This window comes from Zeus faber (assembly GCF_960531495.2).
Source record: "Zeus faber genome assembly, chromosome: 12".
NCBI lineage: Eukaryota > Metazoa > Chordata > Actinopteri > Zeiformes > Zeidae > Zeus > Zeus faber.
Genome location: NC_137196.1, coordinates 8278002 through 8301221, shown reverse-complemented (window position 1 = coordinate 8301221; position 23220 = coordinate 8278002). Strand labels below are relative to the sequence as shown.

The 23220-nt window shown below is 44.9% G+C and overlaps 1 protein-coding gene across 3 annotated transcripts; it reads right to left on the bottom strand.

Annotated features, from left to right (window-relative positions):
- Positions 1 to 72: 72 nt before the first annotated feature.
- wls (Wnt ligand secretion mediator) lies at positions 73 to 22868 on the bottom strand. 3 transcript variants are annotated; one of them, XM_080010652.1, is made up of 12 exons: positions 22605 to 22868; positions 17260 to 17532; positions 12483 to 12607; positions 11655 to 11816; positions 11410 to 11546; positions 6937 to 7105; positions 6482 to 6579; positions 6315 to 6378; positions 5337 to 5480; positions 4779 to 4862; positions 4509 to 4677; positions 73 to 1087 (listed from the first exon to the last, which is right to left on the bottom strand). In XM_080010652.1, exons 1-12 carry the CDS (start codon positions 22708 to 22710, stop codon positions 978 to 980), a joined length of 1641 nt encoding a protein of 546 aa, XP_079866778.1. In that variant the 5' UTR covers positions 22711 to 22868; the 3' UTR covers positions 73 to 977. The 3 variants fall into 3 exon arrangements, with proteins under 3 accessions (XP_079866778.1, XP_079866779.1, XP_079866780.1); XM_080010653.1 differs by having other exon boundaries at positions 4524 to 4677; XM_080010654.1 differs by having other exon boundaries at positions 5358 to 5480.
- Positions 22869 to 23220: the final 352 nt, after the last annotated feature.

Genomic DNA, 23220 nt, shown 5'->3' with positions numbered 1-23220 from the left:
CTTAAGTATATATTAAAATAAAATAAAAAAAAAATAAACAGCAAACATTGAGGCACCACTCAGACACAGGCATGAAGTAAAAGATTTTTATTTCAATTAGCATTAAATGCGCAAAATAACTAAGATCCATATGTAATGGGCTCGACAACTTAAAATCTCGTTCTTGTCAACAGACTGCGATGCTGCTTAATGCAAGTCGTTTATAAAGTTGAATATATGCACTTTATAAAAAATAGATATCTTCATAATGTAACATAATGACCTTGCAGGATCTTTCCCAAAATGCCTATGCAGTTTGTACATTTCCCCTCAACATTTAGAGGGGGAAAAAAAGATCCCAGGACATGGCTAGTCCACTTAATCTACGTTCTATGAGAGTGTACCGGTGTGAGTGCACAGGGAAAGACTCCATGGCCTTGAGTGAGACCATTACAAAAAAAAATATACATTCTCTATCTGAGCCAAAGTATTTGCATACTAGCCGATAAAAACCTTGTTGTCCATCCACAACAGACATACATTTCAAAGTAAAAGCCAGAGCTTGGTTACACTTTATAGACAAACAGGGGATGCGGCCGTTTTTATAAACCACCACCAGATGGTAATATTTCCTTAGACTTAAATAACTATCCTAATGTGAAACTTGAACTCTTTAACTTAACTTTTTCTACGACGCTGACCTGGTTGGGAGTAACAGCGAAGAGTTATGCAACATTTACAAACATGATAACTTTGTGACATCACAACGTATCAAGTGTCAGGAGGTGGGATAAATGAAATGAAAGGACCCGTGGGGTTGATATAACTCTACAGCTCTTTGGGGGATTCAATGGATTCCTTTTTATGTACATAAGGTGTATATTTGAAGGTGAAAGGACAGATATTAATGGGTGGGGAAGGAAGGCAGGGGGGTTGTTGGAGCAGCAGGTAGTGGGTGTGAATCCAAAGCACAGAGCGGGTGGTCGTCTGGGAGAGGTCTACTCCTGGGCCTTTTTGCCGCTCAGCTTGTAGATCTCCGTGGGACCGTCCGAGTGGGTAATGGTGGTGGTCAGCTGGATGTCCTCCCCTCCGTTGGCTCCACCGTCCCCTGACACGAAAACACAATCGAGAGATAGAGATAAGCCCCTCTCCCAGAGAGAAAAAATATAAATAAAAAAAAATAAAAAATAAAATATCGGGCAAAGGCATTCATTCTCACATCGCCTCCTTTACGGAAGAGTTCTGTATGGAGTCCTGTATGGAGTCTTTAACCACATAGATGACTATTACAGTGATATTACATAATGCTCGCACCAGGGGTGTCTAATATCACATAAGACTAGGCAACAGAATCGGTTTCGTTTTTTTTGGCGACGCTTTGCTCCCCGTCTCCCTGCCCATCCCGGACGGTCTCTGTTCACCGCTGCTGATAGAATCCCCCTCCCCGGAAGCAATAACTCTAACACAAAGTTAATAAATCAGTGTGGTCATTTTCAACCTGTCCTACACTCTCTGCCTTCGGAGAAGGAACGTTCTAGGTCCTCTCCCTGTCCGCTCGTTCCCCCCGGCCCCGTGCTGCGGCACAGCGGGGGGCAAGCGAAGAGCTTGGCCCCGATGTCCCCGCATCCCACCCCTAACTGACAAGACACGTCTAGGGCCTGAGGGGCATTTTTAAGAAGAAAAAGAGTAAAATTCAAGAATATGAAGATCTGTCTTTGTAAAGGCTTCAGTTTCCCGTCTTGGGAGCGAGCTCCGCAGTTGGGATCAGACTCGCCATTTTTCCCAAATGTTTTTTCTTAACAGATACAAATCATTTTTTTTAAATATTTGTAAAAATTAAATGTTTGTACTCAAATAGTGGGTACTCATTCATACCCACTTTTTGTGCTTTATTTGGATTTGGCTCCAACCCTACTTTACGGCAATGTTACTGCTTCCATTCCCACACACTTCCATACCGGCATTTTCCAAGAAATTATACTACTTCGAGAGTTGGGAAATTTACGGAACACCGACACCGGATCCTTTTCCCACATGACGCCAATACAGAACATTGCCAGTAGATTTACAGCTTTCAGTGCAAGTGAGAAAGGGGCTATAGATTAGTTAAATTATTATCTTTATTTAGTTCTTAAGCTGCAACAACCAAACATTAAAACATTCACTATACAGCTAGAGCAACTACCTTGATGTCACAGGGGACATCAGGCTGAATTTATGTACAGGTACTCCTCACTTAACGAGCTACCTGTTTAACTACCATTCAGACTTACGACCAGTTCCCCGTCCAGTCTGTATTGTGTGCTGCGTACAATACCGTGGCGTCTTAGCGTCAAGCATCTCATCGTGCATCACCGGTCCCAGTCTCAGTCTCAGTCTTGTTCCCGCAGTCTGTCAGTATTCACTCCACTAGTGTTCACAATGGCCACGCCCCCTTACCGTGAAATAACACGGGCCCTCGCTTATTGACCAATTCGCTTAACGACCTGGTCCTAGGAGCAGAACTCAGTTGTTAAGTGAGGAGAACCTGTATACTGTGTGCGATAAAATGAACTGCACACAATCAATATTGATTCATAAACCATAACAATCCAATCCTTTCATCTACAATTCTGGATTGAGGAGGCATGTTATAAGAAAATCCGCCGAAATATGATCAATGTCATTCAAGTCTTCACAGTCTTCATGTGTTTCATTGTCCACGCCTCTGAATCAATGGAGCCACTCATTATTTTGGGGAGGAGGTTCTTTGGGAGTCCATTTTTCTTTTTAAACCTTTAAAGGTGACCTATTGTGAAAAACTCACTTTTTCAGTGCTTGTGCTCGTACATGTGGGTCTCTAATCGGCCTTCGAACACACAAGCTACGAAATAAGAAAACCCAGTCAGTTTTTTGTGGGGTCCGTATTTAAGAAAACAAGTGATTCAACAAGCTGTTCAGATTTGTCTCTTGTTCCTACGCCACATGAAGACTGATTATTAGAATTAGTAACTCCACCCATACCAAGCGCCACCGGACCCCCTAAGCATGGGAACTGCTCTGTTGGGTGCAGAGACCAGCACAAATCTTTCAAAAGAAAGATAAATTTATACTAACCATCTGACAAAAATGCAGACAAGAAAAATCGAAGTATTAAAAACAATTGTGCTATGTCTTTTTTTCTTTCTTTCTAAAAAAAATAATAAATAAATAAAAAATAATAATAAATATGCAGTAGGTTGCGCAATGCGCAGCGTGGTTCCCCAAACAAAACCATGTCTTCATTCTGTTTTCCAGTGTTTCCTTATTGAGTTAAACAAAAAAAATCCATGTGCGGTGTCCCATGCAGTGCGCTCGGTAGTGGAGCAGTGCCCTTCCCTTGCGAAAGTCGTAACAAACTTTTAAATGAGGCCTTGTAGATCTAATTTGAGTGAACATTCAGCAACTGGATTGCTTATTTTTCCACCTTAAATTTGTTCAGAAACAGATTTTGGTGGCGTGATAAGGTGAAATAAGTAAAAGTTATTTTACATACTTCACACAACGGAACACTACTACTCATGCTCAAACCGCATTGGCTTACAGAACTAGGGGCCTCAGAAGGTAGGCAACACAAAATAGACGAAACCTGTCAGTAACAGGAGGGTTATAGAGGCATGTTAGAATGGCTAGAATGCATAATCTGAGCGGTATGTTCACCAAAAAAAAAAAACCTCAAACACATGTTTTGGGGACCTCAGAGACCTATATTCACTTGTTGAAAAGGATTCAAATAGGTCCCCTTTTAACCTGAAACTTCGTTTAACTTTTGCCCTTTGTTGAGCAAAAATCAACATGGAAGACGGGACCGCTCCTTCCCCCCCTCCATCCCATGAGCTTGGCTGACTCATACCAAGGAAAGCTTCCAGATCTCGAAAAACTCTCTCTCTCTCTCTCTCTCTCTCTCTCTCTCTCTCTCTCTCTCTCTCTCTCTCTCTCTCTCTCTCTCTCTCTCTCTCTCTCTCTCTCTCTCTCTCTCTCTCTCTCTCTCTCTCTCTCTCTCTCTCTCTCTCTCTCTCTCTCTCTCTCTCTCGGCCGTCAGGGAGGATGGATGGTTTTCATTACTTCCCTTCCCCCAACCACCACCCAGTCACTCTTTTATCCCTTTTGGAAGGAAGCCTGCCGTGCATTAGAAACACCCTCTCGGGCCCAAAAGAGTCCTTCCTTTACCCTGGGAATCCTCCACCCCCCCCCCCCCCCCTCCAGTCACACTCTTTCTTCCAAACTTTCCCTGAATAGTCACTCACGATCCAACGGGGTGAACTTGGTGTTACTGGGACACTGGTGTTGTTTGTATCATTATCTAAGGATTCAGGAACCCATAGCCAAAACAGAGCAAGAGAATCTGGTTGCGTTGTCATTTTAAGTGGTTATGTGTTGGGTTCTTAACTCAATTGTATTCTTTGCTGCTGTATTTACCCACTCCCACAGGGATTGTTAGTTTAGTTTTCCCCTCTATCCCGAAAGCTTGGTGAGAGAAAAAGGCATATAGCCCAAAGTAGCCAAGTTACCGAGGATGCACTGACCACTGGACTGCTCGTCCCCGTAGCGCTTGTGCGACGGGGCATAGAGGAACATGATGGCAAAGACGTAGAGGTTCCACATGCCGTAGATGCCGGTGAAGAAAGCGCTGTTCACCTGCACCGTGTGCTCCCCCCAGTGCCAGTGGCCTTCATTGACCTTGAGACAGGAGAAAAAAAAAGACATTAACGACCCCATACGTAACACGGAGAGCTACTCAGTTCATTGGAAAAGTCCCTTTTGTATGACTTCAGACTCACCTGGCTGATGATGAAGAAGATAACAGTCATGGCAGCACAGGCCAGAGTGACCAGCATCAGGAACTTGAACCTGAAAATCAGACCCTATGTGGGAAAAGGCACAAGTAAGTACAAAAACCACCTCCTGCTCTTAATATATGAAACACAAAGTCATGTGGCACGGTGGCGCAGTGCATTGCACTGCTGCCTCACAGCAAGAAGGTCCTGGGTCGATTCCCGCCTGGGGCGCTGTTGGCACCGTGCTCCGGCGGGTTATCTCCCAAATAGGAGCCTTTCTGTGTGGAGTTGCACACACATGCACACATCATCGTCTGACCAGCGATGGACACTTATCACCTGGTCCCCGGGCGCGTCCATGTCTGCTGCCCACTGCTCCTGGCTGTGCTCCCAGAGGAAGGACAAGCCAGGATGGGTCAAATGCAGAGGATCCATTTCACCGGTTACCATCAAAGCGTGTGTGTGTGTGTGTGTGTGCAAGCATGTGGTGTGTTGCGTGAAGAATAAAGACTGTTTCTTTTTCATGTAGGAAAAGGAAGAAAGTTGGAGACCAACACACACCTCGTAGTGCAGGCGTCTGACCTTGGTCATTGCCGGCAAGGAAGACCTCTTGCCACTGATGTTGCGGAAGACTTGGAACACCATGAAGCAGAGGAAGAGGAAGTAGAGAACAGCACAGATACCCGCCACAATTATAAATGCCATCTGTAGAAACTACGGTCAAGGAGGTTGACGAATGAGCTTGGTAGGCCACACGTGCCTTCACAGAAAGTGTGGAAGACCTTGAAGAACCTCGTCTGTGGTGGACCTCATGAAGCTTTGATGACCCTGGATATAGACACTGAACAAAATGCCTCTTGCTCCCAACCCACCCCACCAACTCTCCAGAGTGTGCTCAGAACTGAGCAAATGTCATGTCCTATATCTCAGCCTCTACTCTCAGAGAAAAGGAGAAAATTAAGGTGGTAGTGGTGATGTTGGGGGGGGTTGGACACAGAGAGAACATTGTGGAACTTAAGTGTGAGGAATTGATGTACTAATGAATATTGCAACAGTCTTCTTAGCAGGGAACACACACACACACACATACACATACACATACACACACAGCAGTGCATTCGCATCTGGCATCACTGAATTATTCCGCTCTTATTAGATCAGAGCTCACAGCGCTCGGTACATGACAAGGCCTAGAGAGAAGTGAAGCACTCGGAGCTGCACTGGCTGCCAGATTATTCAGCAGTTGTGAAACACCTTTGAACAGAACAGAAGAAAGGAGCCAGTAGCCAAGACGAACCAGAGGTTAGCAGTCTTGTGTGTTATCAAAACACTTCCCTGCCTGCAATTGGTCCAAATATGACAGGCATGGTTGGTTGGGTCATGTTTGATGACTCAAGTTTGATGGGTCTACATTTTTGGAGTAAACAATATTTTGCCATTCACAGTTTGTGAGACGATTAGACTCAGTGGCTGTTCACAGTAGAAACATTTCGGCTGATAAACCTCAACATCCTCCTCCTATAACATTAGGAAGGATACGGCCAGCTCCGTTCCGACGTCCGAGGCCCAGATACTGTAGAAGGGGTTCGTCAATTGGACCCCCCTGATGAGCAGAAGCAAATTATGAATGTCATAAATGTATTACATGTTTTCATTTGTAGGATTTATTGTCCAAAGCAATGATTATAGAAGCAGCTCGTCCTCACCTTTCGCACATGTCAAAGATGAAAAGGCAGAAGGAGCCGAAGACAATGGGTCCCACCTGCTTCCAGTAGACTGAGAATCTGTTCCTCTCTGAGTGGTCCTGGGGGCGAGTAGACGGAAATATTTCCTCTAAAACTAGGTGATGCTTAACAAAAGGTCCACCAGGAAACACATCAGACAGAGGACTATTACATCCTTTGTGTCAAAGGACCAGTTTAGTGAGCCTTGGACATTCAGTCAGCAAGTCCATTTTTGTTATAGACTGGTATCATTTAAATGCCATTAAAGTCTATTCAAGACATACCATCACTTTTCAAATGACAATATCTACTATTTATTTTAGCTGAAACCTTGTGGTACAATGTCCTAAATACAAACAGTAATTGTATGTGGTTTGATGAACATAGGGATCTATTAAAATGGCCAAGATGTAAAACGAGTGGGTCTAGTGCAGTACCATGAGGTGCTCCCCGCAGAAGATGATCCAGAAGGAGAGCAGCATGGAGTAGAACATGCCCTGCCTGATGTCTCCGAAGAGCAGCATCCATGTCCAGTTGAAGCCCACAGAGAACCACTCGACTGGGATGTTGATGAACGTCATGGAAATTCCCAAAGCGAAGATGACCCTTAGAACGAGGAAAAGAACGTTATGGAAAGCATTAATTTCCGCATTTGGTTGGAAGTAGGTTCAATGTGCCTTTTGAATCAAACAATAATGACATTGTCATCGTCATATGTTGTCTCTCTATCTCTTGGTCATTTTTATTGAAATATTAATGTGATCATTTCAATGAATACAAGGATTAAATATCCCTAGAATAAAGAAATCCAATCATCCCGGTGTGATTCCCTGTGGGCCATTTGCTAGGTTGAGGTGAATTCTGAGTACCGAGTTCCTCCAGAGTTAGACTGTGTCAGAAATTACGAGTTTGTACTATGAGCCAGTCTCATGGGTATGGCGAATGCAAACGAGAAACAAGAGTTTGTTCCAGTCGCCTGTTTGGGAACAAGGTTACTCAGTGAACAATGTTTACGATGAGTAAAGAGTGCTTGAAAGGGCCAAGACAGTCTGGCTGCATTGTCCCAACTGTGATTGTGCAAATACCCAGCCACCCACCCACCCCCAACACTAAGGCAACTTCAGCACCTTTGTATTAAGTTATTCAGAGAACAGATGACTCAACAAAAAAGTCACCAAACATTCACTACTGCCATATTAAGGGACTATATGAGAAAATAGGCTCAATATGATTTCACTTAAATAAAATAAATATATACAGTACGTCTTCCACTTCAGATAAGAGGGTTTGACACCTCTTCCCTAAGGCCAAAAACCATAACAGCACACAGCCAAAAGAAGCCGGTTTTACCACCACAACAACACAAAGAAACTTCTTGTCTCATCCCCACAGACAGGAATGACGACACTCGCCTGAAAGCACATTTCCCCTAAATCTCCCGCCGAGGCTAAATCTGTGTCTGTTTAAACGAGATCATTCCGTGTTTGAATAACCTTCATCTTATATTAGCCAGCTCTGAGCTTACGTGAAGGCCACAAAGTGAAAAGGTCTCAAACTAAGAGCGTGGAGAGAGAGTGTGGAGAGGGTAGCGAGAGCGAGGGAGCAAGACAGCGAGAACAAGGCGGCTGCGGCAGGTTCCTGCACGCCACAACCAGATGAAAGGAGAGGTGGGAGGAGTAACCGCAAGGAAGAAAGAAATAAAAAAGACAATTATTTGAAAACCTGTATGTTAACCTGCTTGTCTTTCTCACACACACACACACACACACACACACACACACACACACACACACACACACACACACACACACACACACACACACACACACACACACACACACACACACACACGCACGCTCTCTCTCTCTCTCTCTCTCTCTCTCTTCTGGTTCAGAAAGAGACTTGATGATACCAAACGGTTCCATCCGCGCGTTATAACAGTCAGCCGTTAGCCGTGTTCTCCCCAGCGAACCGAGTGAAACCACATTGGATCGCTATGTGGGGAATGCAACCGGGCACGACAGGAGAGTGAAGGGTTGTGTCTGTGGGTATCTATGCACTTACAGTGGGGCAAAAAAAGTATTTAGTCAGCCACCAATTGTGCAACTTCTCCCACTTAAAAAGATGAGAGAGGCCTGTAATTTTCATCATAGGTACACTTCGACTATGAGAGACAGAATGGGGGGAAAGAATCCAGGAAATCACATTGTAGGATTTTTAATGAATTCATTGGTGAATTCCTCTGTAAAATAAGTATTTGGTCACCTACAAACAAGCAAGATTTCTGGCTTTCACAGACCTGTAACTTTTTCTTTAAGAGGCTCCTCTGTCCTCCCCTCGTTTCCTGTATTAATGGCACCTGTTTGAACTCATTATCAGTATAAAAGACACCTGTCCACAACCTCAAACAGTCACACTCCAAACTCCACTATGGCCAAGACCAAAGAGCTGTCAAAGGACACCAGAAACAAAATTGTAGACCTGCACCAGGCTGGGAAGACTGAATCTGCAATAGGTCAGCAGCTTGTTGTGAAGAAATCAACTGTGGGAGCAAGTATTAGAAAATGGAAGACATACAAGACCACTGATAATCTCCCTCGATCTGGGGCTCCACGCAAGATCACACCCCGTGGGGTCAAAATGATCACAAGAACGGTGAGCAAACATCCCAGAACCACACGGGGGGACCTAGTGAATGACCTGCAGAGAGCTGGGACCAAAGTAACAAAGGCTACCATCAGTAACACACTACGCCGCCAGGGACTCAAATCCTGCAGTGCCAGACGTGTCCCCCTGCTTAAGCCAGTACATGTCCAGGCCTGTCTGAAGTTTGCTAGAGAGCATTTGGATGATCCAGAAGAGGATTGGGAGAATGTCATATGGTCAGATGAAACCAAAATAGAACTTTTTGGTAAAAACTCAACTTGTCGTGTTTGGAGGAGAAAGAAAGCTGAGTTGCATCCAAAGAACACCATACCTACTGTGAAGCATGGGGGTGGAAACATCATGCTTTGGGGCTGTTTTTCTGCAAAGGGACCAGGACGACTGATCCGTGTAAAGGAAAGAATGAATGGGGCCATGTATCGTGACATTTTGAGTGAAAACCTCCTTCCATCAGCAAGGGCATTGAAGATGAAACGTGGCTGGGTCTTTCAGCATGACAATGATCCCAAACACACCGCCCGGGCAACGAAGGAGTGGCTTCGTAAGAAGCATTTCAAGGTCCTGGAGTGGCCTAGCCAGTCTCCAGATCTCAACCCCATAGAAAAACTTTGGAGGGAGTTGAAAGTCCGTGTTGCCCAGCGACAGCCCCAAAACATCACTGCTCTAGAGGAGATCTGCGTGGAGGAATGGGTCAAAATATCAGCAACAGTGTGTGAAAACCTTGTGAAGACTTACAGAAAACGTTTGACCTCTGTCATTGCAAACAAAGGGTATATAACAAAGTATTGAGATGAACTTTTGTTATTGACCAAATACTTATTTTCCACCATAATTTACAAATAAATTCTTTAAAAATCAGACAATGTGATTTTCTGGATTTTTTTTCTCATTTTGTCTCTCATAGTTGAGGTATACCTATGATGCAAATAACAGGGCTCTCTCATCTTTTTAAGTGGGAGAACTTGCACAATTGGTGGCTGACTAAATACTTTTTTGCCCCACTGTATCTTCCTTTATTAAAAAAAACAAAACAAACCAACAAAAAAAAAAAAAAAAAAAAAGACTTTTCCTGTCTCATCAAATGCATCATCCACATAGGGACCATGTGATTTATACTCCCGATGGCTCAAATTCCCTTCCAGCTCCTGCAGCTTTGGAACTTTTTAGAAAAAAGTCGGAGGTCTCCCACCCTTGGCATGACATGACTGTTCCGGCAGAGCTTTTACTCCATGAAAAAATAATTTGCCAAGCCGTCCCCAAATAGTCCTCCTACCAGAGCAGGAACCCGCTTGTCAGTGGGGGATTGAAAGCTGCGAGCTAGAAAACCCAGGGTGGAGGAGTGCGTGTGAGTGCGGATGTGTGTAGATGTCGTGCGTGTGTGTGTTGTGTCTACGCTGCAAGCTTTTAGATCGTATCGCACGTCCTTCTCGTTCCGGATGTTTTGCTTGAAATTAGAACAAGGAGCTACTTTGGGGGGCCATCTCGGAGTCATAGTGGTGAGCAAGTCGAGTTTGGCCCTTGATAGGTACAGATAGGTACTGTACTGTGTCAGTCACCTGAAGTTTAAATTGCTCCATCATCTTTAAAGATACTGAAGACACCTCCTGGTCCCAGTGACCTTCAATAGAGTACTACCTGACCTAGATGTAGGGTGCACGTCATTAATAGTTAATCTGGGAGCGTGCATCTAAAGCAAAGGCCTCCGTCACTCTTCAACGCCTTGAGACTCCATTTAGCTGTCGTCACCCTATTAAAATTCAAGACAGACCTGAACTCGAATAATGTGACATTTAAGATGGGAAGAAGACATTTTGGTTTCCCTAATTGCCCAATTTTGACATCCTAGCTTCCCCGGAACTCTTCAGAAAGACAAAAAAAAAAAAAAAAAAAAAAACCTTCCCGGTTGGCAACTGAGTGGATAAGGTGAGTCTTTCATTGGGCCTCTCATCCTGGTTTTAGAAACTTGATAAATTGACCTTATATGGAAAACGTCTTGTTTTAAATAAATGGCCCCAAACACAATTGACACACAACGGAGCGCATTCGAGGCCAGTTGTAGGAGGCGTTTCTGTAGAGACTCCCAACACCAATGTCCTATAACTGGTCTCAACTAACTAGGCTACCAATGGCATGACACTAGAGATAGTTTTTACCGTCACAAGGGGGTAGGGGACTCAGGAGCTTTTTTGGACAATGACATAAATAGAGGACAGTTATACTTTCGTGAATTTTTGGAAGTCACTCACTTCTCCAGCAGCACGGGCGGCCTGGTCATGAGGGTGATGCGTCTCCAGTACCAGATCATGACAATGAGGATGCTGGGCGTGAGAAAGGTCTTCATGGCGAACCACACTTTGGTGAAACCGCCATTCTGGTGGATCCCCTGGAAGGAAGCAGAGCCACAGGCCCCGTGAGCTAATATCTGGATCTTGAGTTGAGCACATTGTCGAACCTCTGAGGATGAAATCCGGCGACGGTGCGGCGGACCTACCACCAGACGGATGTCCTTGATCTCGCCGATGCCCACGTTGACCTTCTTGCGCTCGTTGACGGGAAGGCGGATGTTGAGGAGGTAGTACTTGTGGGAAACGCTGCCCACCTCCATGAAGGGCAGCAGGTCGCACTCGTAGTACCGGCCCTCGTTCTCATAGGTCTGGAAGAAGAAAAAGAAAATGCAAATTGACAAAAATGTGTCCGTTTTGATTCTCCCATAAGGGCTCGGCAGATTCCATTCAGCGCCACAGGCTGAGTCAGTATCTATATACTAGTAATACCACATTTGGTAAAGATAGATATTCTGTGTTGATTCTAAGAAGGTTTACAATTTCTAATATAGTCTCCGCCTGTTATCCCACCAGAAACATTTACTGAGACAGACATACAGACAATTAGCAATTTAGCATAAAAAAAAAACGAATAAAATAACAAAATAAAATAGAATAAAAAGTGAAGAATATTTTTTTTATAAAAATTGACAAATATACACAAATAGCAGACAAATACATTAAAATATATTCATAATAAAATACATTAATTTAAAAAAATAAAATATACAATTTTATAACATATTAAAAATACATTCATTACTGCACGTACGGGCGGTCATTTTTGACCGGAAACAGACATACGCACAAAATGTGAAAAATTAAAAGAAAAACTTAAAATTCAAATTTAAGTGCTGACCACTCATTACCTGGTCAGAATATCATGAATCCCGGGGACAATCGGATTGAAAAGAAACCACATTTTTGACTAAGGAAATTTATTAACGGAAATGGAATTCGACCGGAGGGTTCGGGAGGTCGGGAGCGTCCCTCACCTTGTCGGTGGTGAAGTTGCAGTTGAGCTTCCTCTGCTCCAGGGCGTGGGCCATCTCCGTCCACTCGCTCAGCGTGTCATCCCTGTAGGCCAGGCCCACGTCGATGGTGACCAGGGATCCGTCCTCTGGAAGGAGAAAAGGAGAATAGAGATACTGTCACACTTCACCCAACACGCATGGAAAGACTTTTGGAGAATCCGGGATCTCCGCAATTTGGCGATTTTGAGAGGGAATAACGATTAGAGAGATTTTAAGGCTATTTGTTCTTCATGGCAACAAATGATAGAATACAGATAATGAAACTATTTAGTGGGTATCTGGACGTTCAGGGTCACTTCACAGACCTAGAGACCATGCGGAAAACTCATTGAACTGCACAAAACTGTCTAAGTTTAACTTGTGTACGAGAATTTCATTGTGGTGTGGGGACGGTGTGGTTTGAGCAGCCACACCTGACCTGGGTCTAGGAAATTGGTGCCCAGGGTCAGAGTGGCTGTGTACCTGTTGCTTGTTGGTTGGTCTAACGAGCAAAAGGTAAACCCCCCATCACCACACACACTCAGGAGAGGAGCCCCTGCCATGACATGTCTATCTGCTCCTGGACTTACTCCAACTAGCCCAATAAACGGGTGTGTTTACAACCCTGTTGTCTGAGTGGGGTGTGGTAGGCGAAATTGCCACAGTAATATTATGATTTTTTTGTTTGTTTATTTAATATCACTTTTTGTACCTTTAACGGGTATTACCACTATCATAGCAATGTGCCGATCACAGTCATTTGAGAACTATTCAGTCGCACTCAGCTGCGGTAAGATAAAGAAAATAAATTAGGTTGCGATGACTGAGTGATGGACACACACGGCCTTTTCAGGAAGGGGCTAGGGTAATAAAAATAAAAAAAACAAAAGTGATAAAAGGATACATTCATGATTTTAAAACACTATGTGACCTATGTGATTTACGGTGTCGATAGGTCAAAAGTAATATTCCCCTAAATCGTCACAATACAAATAAAGCTAAATATGTAAATGCGGTCAATGTGGTCAGCAATCCAAACAAGAACCGGCGAGCACGGAGGCCGGTGTAAAAGCATAAGTGCGCGAGTCTCAAATTTCACCCGCCGCGCTATTAAGTATTGATACGACGCCGGCCCGAAGACGTGGTCGAGGGCCCTGTAGGTTACCTCTACTTCACATAAACAACGAGACAGGACCAGCCTCGCAAAAACATTAACAAAAAAAAAAGGGAGAAAAAAAAAGAAAAGAGAAAGCCGAGCCACTGAGACGGCATCTTTAGATCGAGTCACAAAGCCAAGTGTTCTCTCCGCCAGCTCCTCTGGAGAGCCTCTTGTACCATTATGAAACAGGCTGGAATGGAGAGAAAGGAACCCGCTGGCCTGTACTACGACGGGGGGGGGGGGGGGGGGGGGGCAGACAGAGAGAGAGGAGGGAGAGGCGAGGAGAGAGAGACAGAGAGGGTTATTGGCACTCGACTGTCTCCGTAGTGGGCTCTCCTCTCCCCAACAGTCGAGCCGATTCAGATTATGCCGTACAAGCATTCCGCCCAAGTCCAGCACCGATCGCCCAGGAGACCGAGCCTCCTCAGCAGCTGTGTTATAGCTGGAGCTCCGCCAGGGGCCACTTGGTCCTATAAAGGTGGGGGAGTTATTGGCAGGTTTGGTTGGGCGGGCCGGCTGGTTCCGTAAGGTGTGTATGTGTGTGTGTGTGTGTGTGGGGGGGGGGGCATCACAGTGCATATAAGTCAGGGAATAGCGGCTCCCCCTGTTTCTGTTTTTATCGAGTCTAGTCGAGCCAGGCAGGTCCATTCGGTTGCCTTTGGAGGGCGGCCGTGTTTGATTTCCCGCTTTGGCTATGCAGATCCTGAGATCCTTACGCCCAAGTCAATACATTACAAGATCTATTTTTTTTTATTTTTTATTATTATTATTATTTTTTTGCTCCAACTAGGTAGTAATGAATAAGCCATTCACCTCGTCTCTGCAACAACACCACCACGAAATGTTTTAAAACCACTATTTTCCAATGTAGTTGCTTTAGTAGCGCTCAAGCTCTAGGTAACATTAAAAAGTGTGCCACCATTTTTATTATTTATTTGGCTATTCTCTTTGGAAACGTGGCAATTTTTTGTACATTTGGCTATTCTTATTTGATTTTTTTCAGACCGATTCCAAACGCATGCACCAAGTGCTTGATTTAAAAAAGCTGACATTTGTTCAATTACACAAGGCACCTCTGGACAGTGATAATTTACCTGACCTATTTCCAAGTAAAGAACCCTCACACACTGTATACCCTCCAAACTCGGAAGCAAATCTAGTCAAACTCCACTTATAACGTACTCTAAAAGAAATTTGTGGTTCCCGGCGGGTTCTTTGATCACATCACAGACCTATCAACGTTATTTGGTGGTTGATTATTCATGTTATGTGGTTATTTGGGATATCAACAAAAAGGCTCCCAATTCTTCCACTCAAGATCCTGCTGTGTCAAAGCCAAAATGGTTGTTCTATAATGGCGTCACTCCAAAGAACCCCTTTTTCGTTTTTTTCCGTCTGCCTATCTACAGTCAGAAGGCAGCATCTGGCAGAGGGAGCGAGGTTGTGGTCTAGGAGGGGTGAATCACCAAACTAGTCTGTCTGGCAGCCAGGCGCTGACTGAAGTAAATAAACCCACCACCCCCACCTCCCCAAAAACGTTTCCCTCCCCTCCCCTGAGGCCAGGAATGCGAGCGGGCCAAACATACCCACGACTGTGCTGCCGACAGAATGACTAGTTAGGTAGTTCATGTCTACATCGATCGGGATGCTTTTATTAAACACAACATTTTGTCAAATGGCCATAAAGATGTATATTTATATCGCAGAGTCTAAAAAAATTTTTTTTCCAGGTATCCGTAGGACAAAACTCATAGCAGGTACGAATTAATAAGTCTAGGTTAAAGGTAAAGAGCTAAAAGGTATCCAAGTACCCAAGATCTAAAAGTGAGTTCTTGGTTAATACCTCGCCTGTATCGAACCTGCAGGAAATCTTCAATGTTTACTAAATGGGGTTTTGTTTTTTCCTCTTCCAAAGATATATAGTCGGTTTCAAGCACGGAGCAGACAAAAAGACATGCTTAAGAAACTTGACTCAAATGAGATGGGGGCACCAAAAATAAATAAATCATCAAGAACATGATCACATTGATGCGACACTATTGCCTACAAGCCAAAGCAGAGCAGCAAACAGGCCTGTGACAAATGTCTATCAACAGGGTCCATATCCAGGAACATATGGCGCGATCGCAAACATCAAAACATTATGGTAATGATCCGGTTCTGGGTCACCGGGGTTTGGATAAGCAGCTCTTATTGCCCAGAAGCAATTAACTATGAAACAGGTCCAGATTCCAACTCCGCTCTCTCTACGCTGGCGTTATAAGGTTTTCCCTTCTAAGCCCCTGCCACAAAGCCCCTCAAGGGTCCGTATCACCATAGAGGAGCACCAGCAGGACATCCATCATTGTTAGCAAACCTCTCTTGGTGCAAGAGAAATCCAATCTGCGGAGGAGGAGAGAGAGAGAAAAGGGAGCCGCATTCCTGTGGGTTGCTCATGCAATCTCCCAACACACACACACACACACACACACACACACACACACACACACACACACACACACACACACACACACACACACACACACACACACACACACACACACACACACACACACACACACACACACACACAGTCTTTGAGGGGGCAAGGATATCAGAAACACAGGCATCGGGCCGTCAGCGAGGGATGACGTCAAGGCTTAACCATGAGTGTGATTACAGGTGCCAGAGGACGTGGGCCGTGTTGAGACTTCCGCAGTGTAAATGTTTGCTTAGAGCACACAAAAGCGGCAGATTTATGGAGAAAAAGGCTGCTCGGTAAATGACTCAAAGTTTAAGAACAGCCACAAAATGGAAAAAAATGAATTCATGCTTTGGTTTGAAACTCTTGAAGGACACTATTCTGTGCACCAAACCATGAGCGGCACAGCCCAGCTTCACTCAGAACTGGACATTACTGCAGAGCACTTAGAAAGACTCATGCACATCGGCCATCTTGAGCAACGTCATAGCCAACAGCCGTCCCTACAACATAGTCATAAGGAGCATCAGCATTTGGCAAGTTGTGTCATGAATGTGTCAAATTTCATTTGAGATGAATAATGGAAACTAGCTCTTGTGTTGCAAGATCAAAATTGCAAGGCTGTACTCATTCCTCCAATTCATTGGTTCCAGCCAGAATAGCAGCCCTGTATTCATCCGAACGAGCTCAAGTTTCTCACTGAAAGAGAGAACCAGCAGTGTAAGGTTCAACTCTTTTTTTGAGGTCCGGCAAAATTGACAAGTACCTCAGTAATGTGTAAAAAGTCGTTTAATTTTACAAGCCTTCGATCCTTTCATTCAGTGAACGAGGGGTGACAACACCAACTCGCCCACTCTTTATCTGGAGCGCCCCCAGACTCCCGAGTCAATTTAGAGATTTGTACGCGACGAACAAGTCTTGCGTCACTAAGAATTCGTAGGCCATAATGATAAGCACGGATCGACGTGTTTGTGATGGTTTTAGTGATCAACAGAACAGTCAAAAGTTTGTCAAAAGTGTGCCGTGGCAGAAAGGAGATTGGGGAACCCTACTCCAAACACTACTTTATGCACTCCTTCCACAGAAAGCCATTTCTGCATCTTGAAATGCCTTTCAGCGGAAATGTCACCGGCTCTCACCTATCTGGTTGTGCATCTTGAAGGCGATGTCAAACTGCAGGATGACCAGCATGAACTGGAACCAAGGGCTCATCTCCTTGTTGGGCAGAGGGATGTGGATGGCGAACACTATGTTGTTGGCTTCGATCTTCTGGGCCATGGCCTCGTCGAAGGTTCGGATCTTGTCGCATTGGTTGGGCCCCCAGGGCATGAACCACTTGGAGCTCTGGTGGAGCTTCATGGTGTCCACGCACTTGGTGGCCAGGTAGTGGACCGCATAGGTGGGGCTGGGAGCTGAGGGACGGACAAATAGAAAAAGTTAAAACAAAAAAGTATAAAAATCATGTTCTAATATGGATGGGTGTATACATGAAATGGTGCACTCGGCAATAACGTCTTCACCGACATTTGGAACATCATGTGTTTTGGGTTGGAGCCAAGCCCATTCCAAGCAAAGTGCTAATACCTTTTAACAATGTTTAGAAGTGTTACCTCAGAGAGAGTCTGTACCTTTGAAGTGATCTGTGAGAAAAATTCCTGGAAGCAGTGAAGTAGAAGTTCTACATAAGCACCATTCCCACTTGCACTTAAAGCCATAAATCTACCGGCAATGTTCCGTCTTGGCGTCATGTGGGAAAGGGGTCCGGTGTTGATGTTCCGTAAAAGTCATTTTGTAAATTCCCCTGCTCTCGACCAAGTATAATTTCCAGGAAAATGCTGGTACGGCTGTGAATGGAAGCATGTGGGAATGGAAGCAGCATCATTGCTGTAAAGTGTAGGTGGGCCAAATCCAATTAGAGTACAAACATGTTTTTTTTTTTACAAATATTTATTTTGTGCAAATATTTTAAAACTTATTTGTTTTGGGGGAGAGAAAAAAAATAAATAAATAAAAAAATTTGAAAAATGGCAAGTCTGACCCGGGCCGTGGCGTTCGGCTGCAAAGACGACAAACTGAAACACCTCCATTCTATACGGAGACAGATATTCTACACATTTTATGCCACCAAGCCCTTGGACGTGACTTTTACAGTTAGGGGTGCGGCGCGGGGGACATCGGGCACAAGCGCTTTGCTTGGCCGCCGGCTGCACCACGGTGGTCAGCTGGAGGCAGCAAGCGGACAGGGAGAGGTAGAACGGGTGGAGAACGTTCCTTCTCCGGCGGCAGAGAGTGTAGGACAGGTTGAAAAAGATCACACCGATTTATTAACTTTGGGTTAGGGTTATTGCGTCCGGGGAGCTCTGTCCCCTCTCAGTCAGCGGAGGGAAGGATCCGCGGCGCAGGAAGACAGGAAGCAAAGCGCTGCTCTTAAAAGCAGATTCTGTTGCCCAGGCTCGCATGATATTAGACACCTCTCGCAGGAGCACAACGTAATGTAACAGTAACATTCATCTACGTGAGAACAGACTCCATATGGAACCTTTTCGTAAAGGAGGACAGAGTGGGAATGACGACCTCCTGCCTTTGCGGGATATTTTCAATCCCAGCAATGTTACGATTCCATGTGGGGAAAGGGGCTTTAGAGATTCATGAGCTCAATGAGATTAGACCCCTTGTTGTCTCCAGTTACAGGATATGACCAGTGCCCACAGAGGATCTGGTATTATCATTCAAATGGAGGAAGGCCTAGACCTCCTGCGTAGAGAGCCCGAGGCCCCATGTGAACGACAACCAAGATAACACAGGGTTGAACACACGCCACAAACTCAGTTCATGGTCTTCTAATACACAGTACAACACCCAAATCAGGGGTCAGACTCAAACACAACAATCCTTGTTTTGCAGTAAATACCACTGTATCCAAAATGTGCATATTCATGACTTGAGACATTTCAATGCACATGGCTCACATAAGGTCATGGTGGTGCAAGTAAAACTCTGGTCCTTTTTTTTTTTAACCTACTTTTTTTAACTTTACTCAACCCTCATTGGGACTCAACCAATGAGGGTTCAATTGAGCCGGCATTGAATGCAAGCGTACTAGTGCAAGCCTGGTCACATTCTAAGACTTTTTAATGCATGCCCGTTCAAAACAATAGAAGAGGATACTGCCGGTTAAAATCAAACACCAGGGAAAGACAGACATGCCCGTTAAAAATGTAGACTTTAGTACTTGAGAGTGAAGTTGATCGGATGAACAGTTTTCTCTAATCGAAGGACAGACAGACAGACAGACAGACAGACAGACCAACCCCATTTATAGTTCGATTAGATTCGATGGCTTGAGCGAACTGAGCTTCAATACAGATATAACCAACAACCACAATGAAACTAAATATTCTTCAGGGGCACAATGAGAATAGTATGTTCCAGTTGTGCACACACCCTTAGGACAACACGATAACCTTGTTAAGCCTATCTAAGGCCATCTATAGGAGGCATTCAGACTTGTGTGTTCGTTAAATAATGTTACATGTAGAAGAATTTAGTATCCCAAAACGACACGATGTATTTACATGATATGAATGAATATCTATTACATGATATTCTCATGAATTTAAAATACCATTAGAACGAAATCCAACAATGGCTGAAAAGGCCATTTAAGTATGATACCAGACCAAAACTCAATGCCCTATAGTGAGAAATGTAGGTCAAATATTCTCATTGTTAATGTAGAGCACAAAACCGTCCGTGTGTTATGTAGTGATTTCATAACAGTCAGACGCCACTGAGAGACGATCGAGTAAGTAATCAAATTGAATGACTTGATTTGCTCAGCCAGTGTTGTATGGGTCTGGAAAGGTGCTGTCACCACACCAGCACAGAAGGATTTTGGTATAGCCTAATTCTCACACACACACACACACACACACACACACACACACACACACACACACACACACACACACACACACACACACACACACACACACACACACACACACACACACACACACACACACACACACACAAATTGAATTAAACCCAGCTATCTGGAAGCCCTCGGGTTCAATTATCTAGTGACCCCCGACGGTCCGGCAGCGACACTGGCTCCTCCAGTCTCCAACGCAATGTGTCCAGAATAATGGCCGCTCGAAACCACCCACCCCCTCGGCCTGCTGACCCCATGCCGTGTTCCCGGGTTTGTCGCGAAACAAGGGGAGGGAAAAAAAGAAAGAAAGAAAGAAAGAAAAAAAAAAAAAAAAAAAACTTTCTACTCAATTACCCCTGGCGCCCCTGGCCACCGGGCAAACACAATGGAATCTGGCTTCATTAAAACCATCTCTAACCAAGAGCGACCCAAACAAGCTAATTTATCACCAGCCAGTATAGCGAGCAGGTAAGAGTGTGTGTGTGTTTGTGTGTGTGTGTGTGTGTGTGTGTGTGTTTGAGGGAGGGAAGGTGACAAGAGTAAGAAGGAGAAGGTTTTCCCAACGCCGAGGCCACCAGAGACAGTCTTCAACTTTTGTGGCTGTGGTCCCCATTGTATGTGTTTGTGTGTGTGTGTGTGTGTGTGTGTGTGTGCTCTGAAGCTGCTGTGCATGTGGGTGGATTTGAAACAAGCTGACAGCAACTCCGATACAATCCTTGAGGCAAAACATAACTTTGACAGATGGATGCAGTGTGCTTGTGTGTGTAGGAAATGTGACTGTGCTGGAAGGGGACTGGGATTTGGGTAGACACAGAGGGAGGGAGTTAAACTTTGTGAAACAAAAGGTAGAGAGAGATGCTGCCTGGGGCCACCCGGCAGACAGACATTATGATGTGTGTGTGTGTGTGTGTGTGTGTGTGTGTGTGTGTGTGTGTGTGTGTGTTGGGTGGGGGTGAAAATTCCAGGTTGTCGTCAACAGGATTTACATATAATAATAATAATAATAATAATAATTATAATAATAATAATAATTACTACATTACAATACATACAACAATTACAACAACAAATATAAAAAGTGACACCAATAGATAAAAATGAAATAAATGAGATTTCAACACAAAATAATTATGTTTCCATTAAATGTAAATTACAGCTATGGTGCTCAGTCATGCATCAACGGACGCAACAGAAATAACGTGTGTTAGTGTGTGTTATTTTAGAAGCTTTTTTTTGGCAAGGCAAAGTGTGAAATACGGCTACTCGAATAATCGCTTGGAAGCGGCTTCCGTCCGTGAACGCCGCAACCGCGATGCACGTGTACGACGCGACGAAAAAGTTAAAACACACACACACACACACACACACACACACACACACACACACACACACACTGTTGGCACCGTGCTCCGGCGGGTTATCTCCCAAATAGGAGCCTTTCTGTGTGGAGTTTGCATGTTCTCCCCGTGCTCACATGGGGTTTCCTCCACCTCAAGGACCCCCACCAAAAACATGCACCCATCATCGTCTGACCAGCGATGGACACTTATCACCTGGTCCCCGGGCGCGTCCACGTATGCTGCCCACTGCTCCTGGCTGTGGCCCCGGTGGAAGGACAAGCCAGGATGGGTCAAATGCAGAGGATCCATTTCACCGGCCACCATCCAAAGCATGTGCATGTGTGTGTGTGTGCAAGCATGTGTTGTAGTGTGGTGTGTTGCGTGACGGATAACGACTGTTTCTTTTTCATGTAGGAAAAGGAAGAAAGTTGGAGACCAACACACACCTCGTAGTGCAGGCGTCTGACCTTGGTCATTGCCGGCAAGGAAGACCTCTTGCCACTGATGTTGCGGAAGACTTTGAACACCATGAAGCAGAGGAAGAGGAAGTAGAGAACAGCACAGATACCCGCCACAATTATAAATGCCATCTGTAGAAACTACGGTCAAGGAGGTTGACGAATGAGCTTGGTAGGCCACACGTGCCTTCACAGAAAGTGTGGAAGACCTTGAAGAGCCTCGTCTGTGGTGGACCTCATGAAGCTTTGATGACCCTGGATATAGACACTGAACAAAATGCCTCTTGCTCCCAACCCACCCCACCAACTCTCCAGAGTGTGCTCAGAACTGAGCAAATGTCATGTCCTACATCTCAGCCTCTACTCTCAGAGAAAAGGAGAAAATGAAGGTGGTAGTGGTGATGTTGGGGGGGGGGTTGGACACAGAGAGAACATTGTGGAACTTAAGTGTGAGGATGTGATGTACTAATGAAAATTGCAACAGTCTTCTTAGCAGGGAACACACACACACACACACACACACACACACATACACACACACACACACACACACACACACACACACACACACACACACACACACACACACACACACACACACACACACACACACGGAACCGGATTGAGCGCAAGTGTAAAAGAAAACATCTATTCCATTGTTGTTGTGGAATTCCGACTGGCGCGCGCGGTGCAGGAAAATGGAAACAATAAACAAAACAACGAAAGTGAGAGAAAGAAACGGAACAACTCACCGATCAAGCCGCCGACCATGAAGGAAAACGCCTGGAACAGCAGCAGAATAACTCCAACGATCACCAACTTTTTGGTGCTCATGTTTTCGATAATCGCCCCCGCCATGGTGGCGGCGGCGGCGGCGGCGGTGGTGGTGGAAAGAGAGGGAGGAAAACACCCGAGACGGGGCCGACTCACTGCATCCACTACGGCTACGGGGTCGGGAACTGAGAAAAAGGGAGAGGAAAAGCTTTTTGCTCTGCCTTTCAACTTGGAAGGAGGAAGGAGAGAGAGCGAGAGAGAGAGAGAGAGCGAGAGAGAGAAGGGGGGGAAAGGGGGGGATCACATGACCCACCAGCTTCTCCCGCACCGGCTGGGGCGGAGTGGAGGAGGAGTGTCCGTGGAGCGCCGCCGCCAAAGTGCTCCGGTAGTGCAGGTTTTTTTTTTTTTTTTTTTACCGTGGCGTTCAGCGCCAATAATAGCGCCTTGTTGCAGGCTGTTTAAAGTGGTAATCCGTGAGATTGTGTTGTTGAAAACAAAACAAAAAAACCCAAAACCCTGTTTGATGTTATTTTAGCTGGTGCTTTGTGAGAAACAGCTTCGATCGATGTACTTGTGGTTATTGCATGTGCTCAT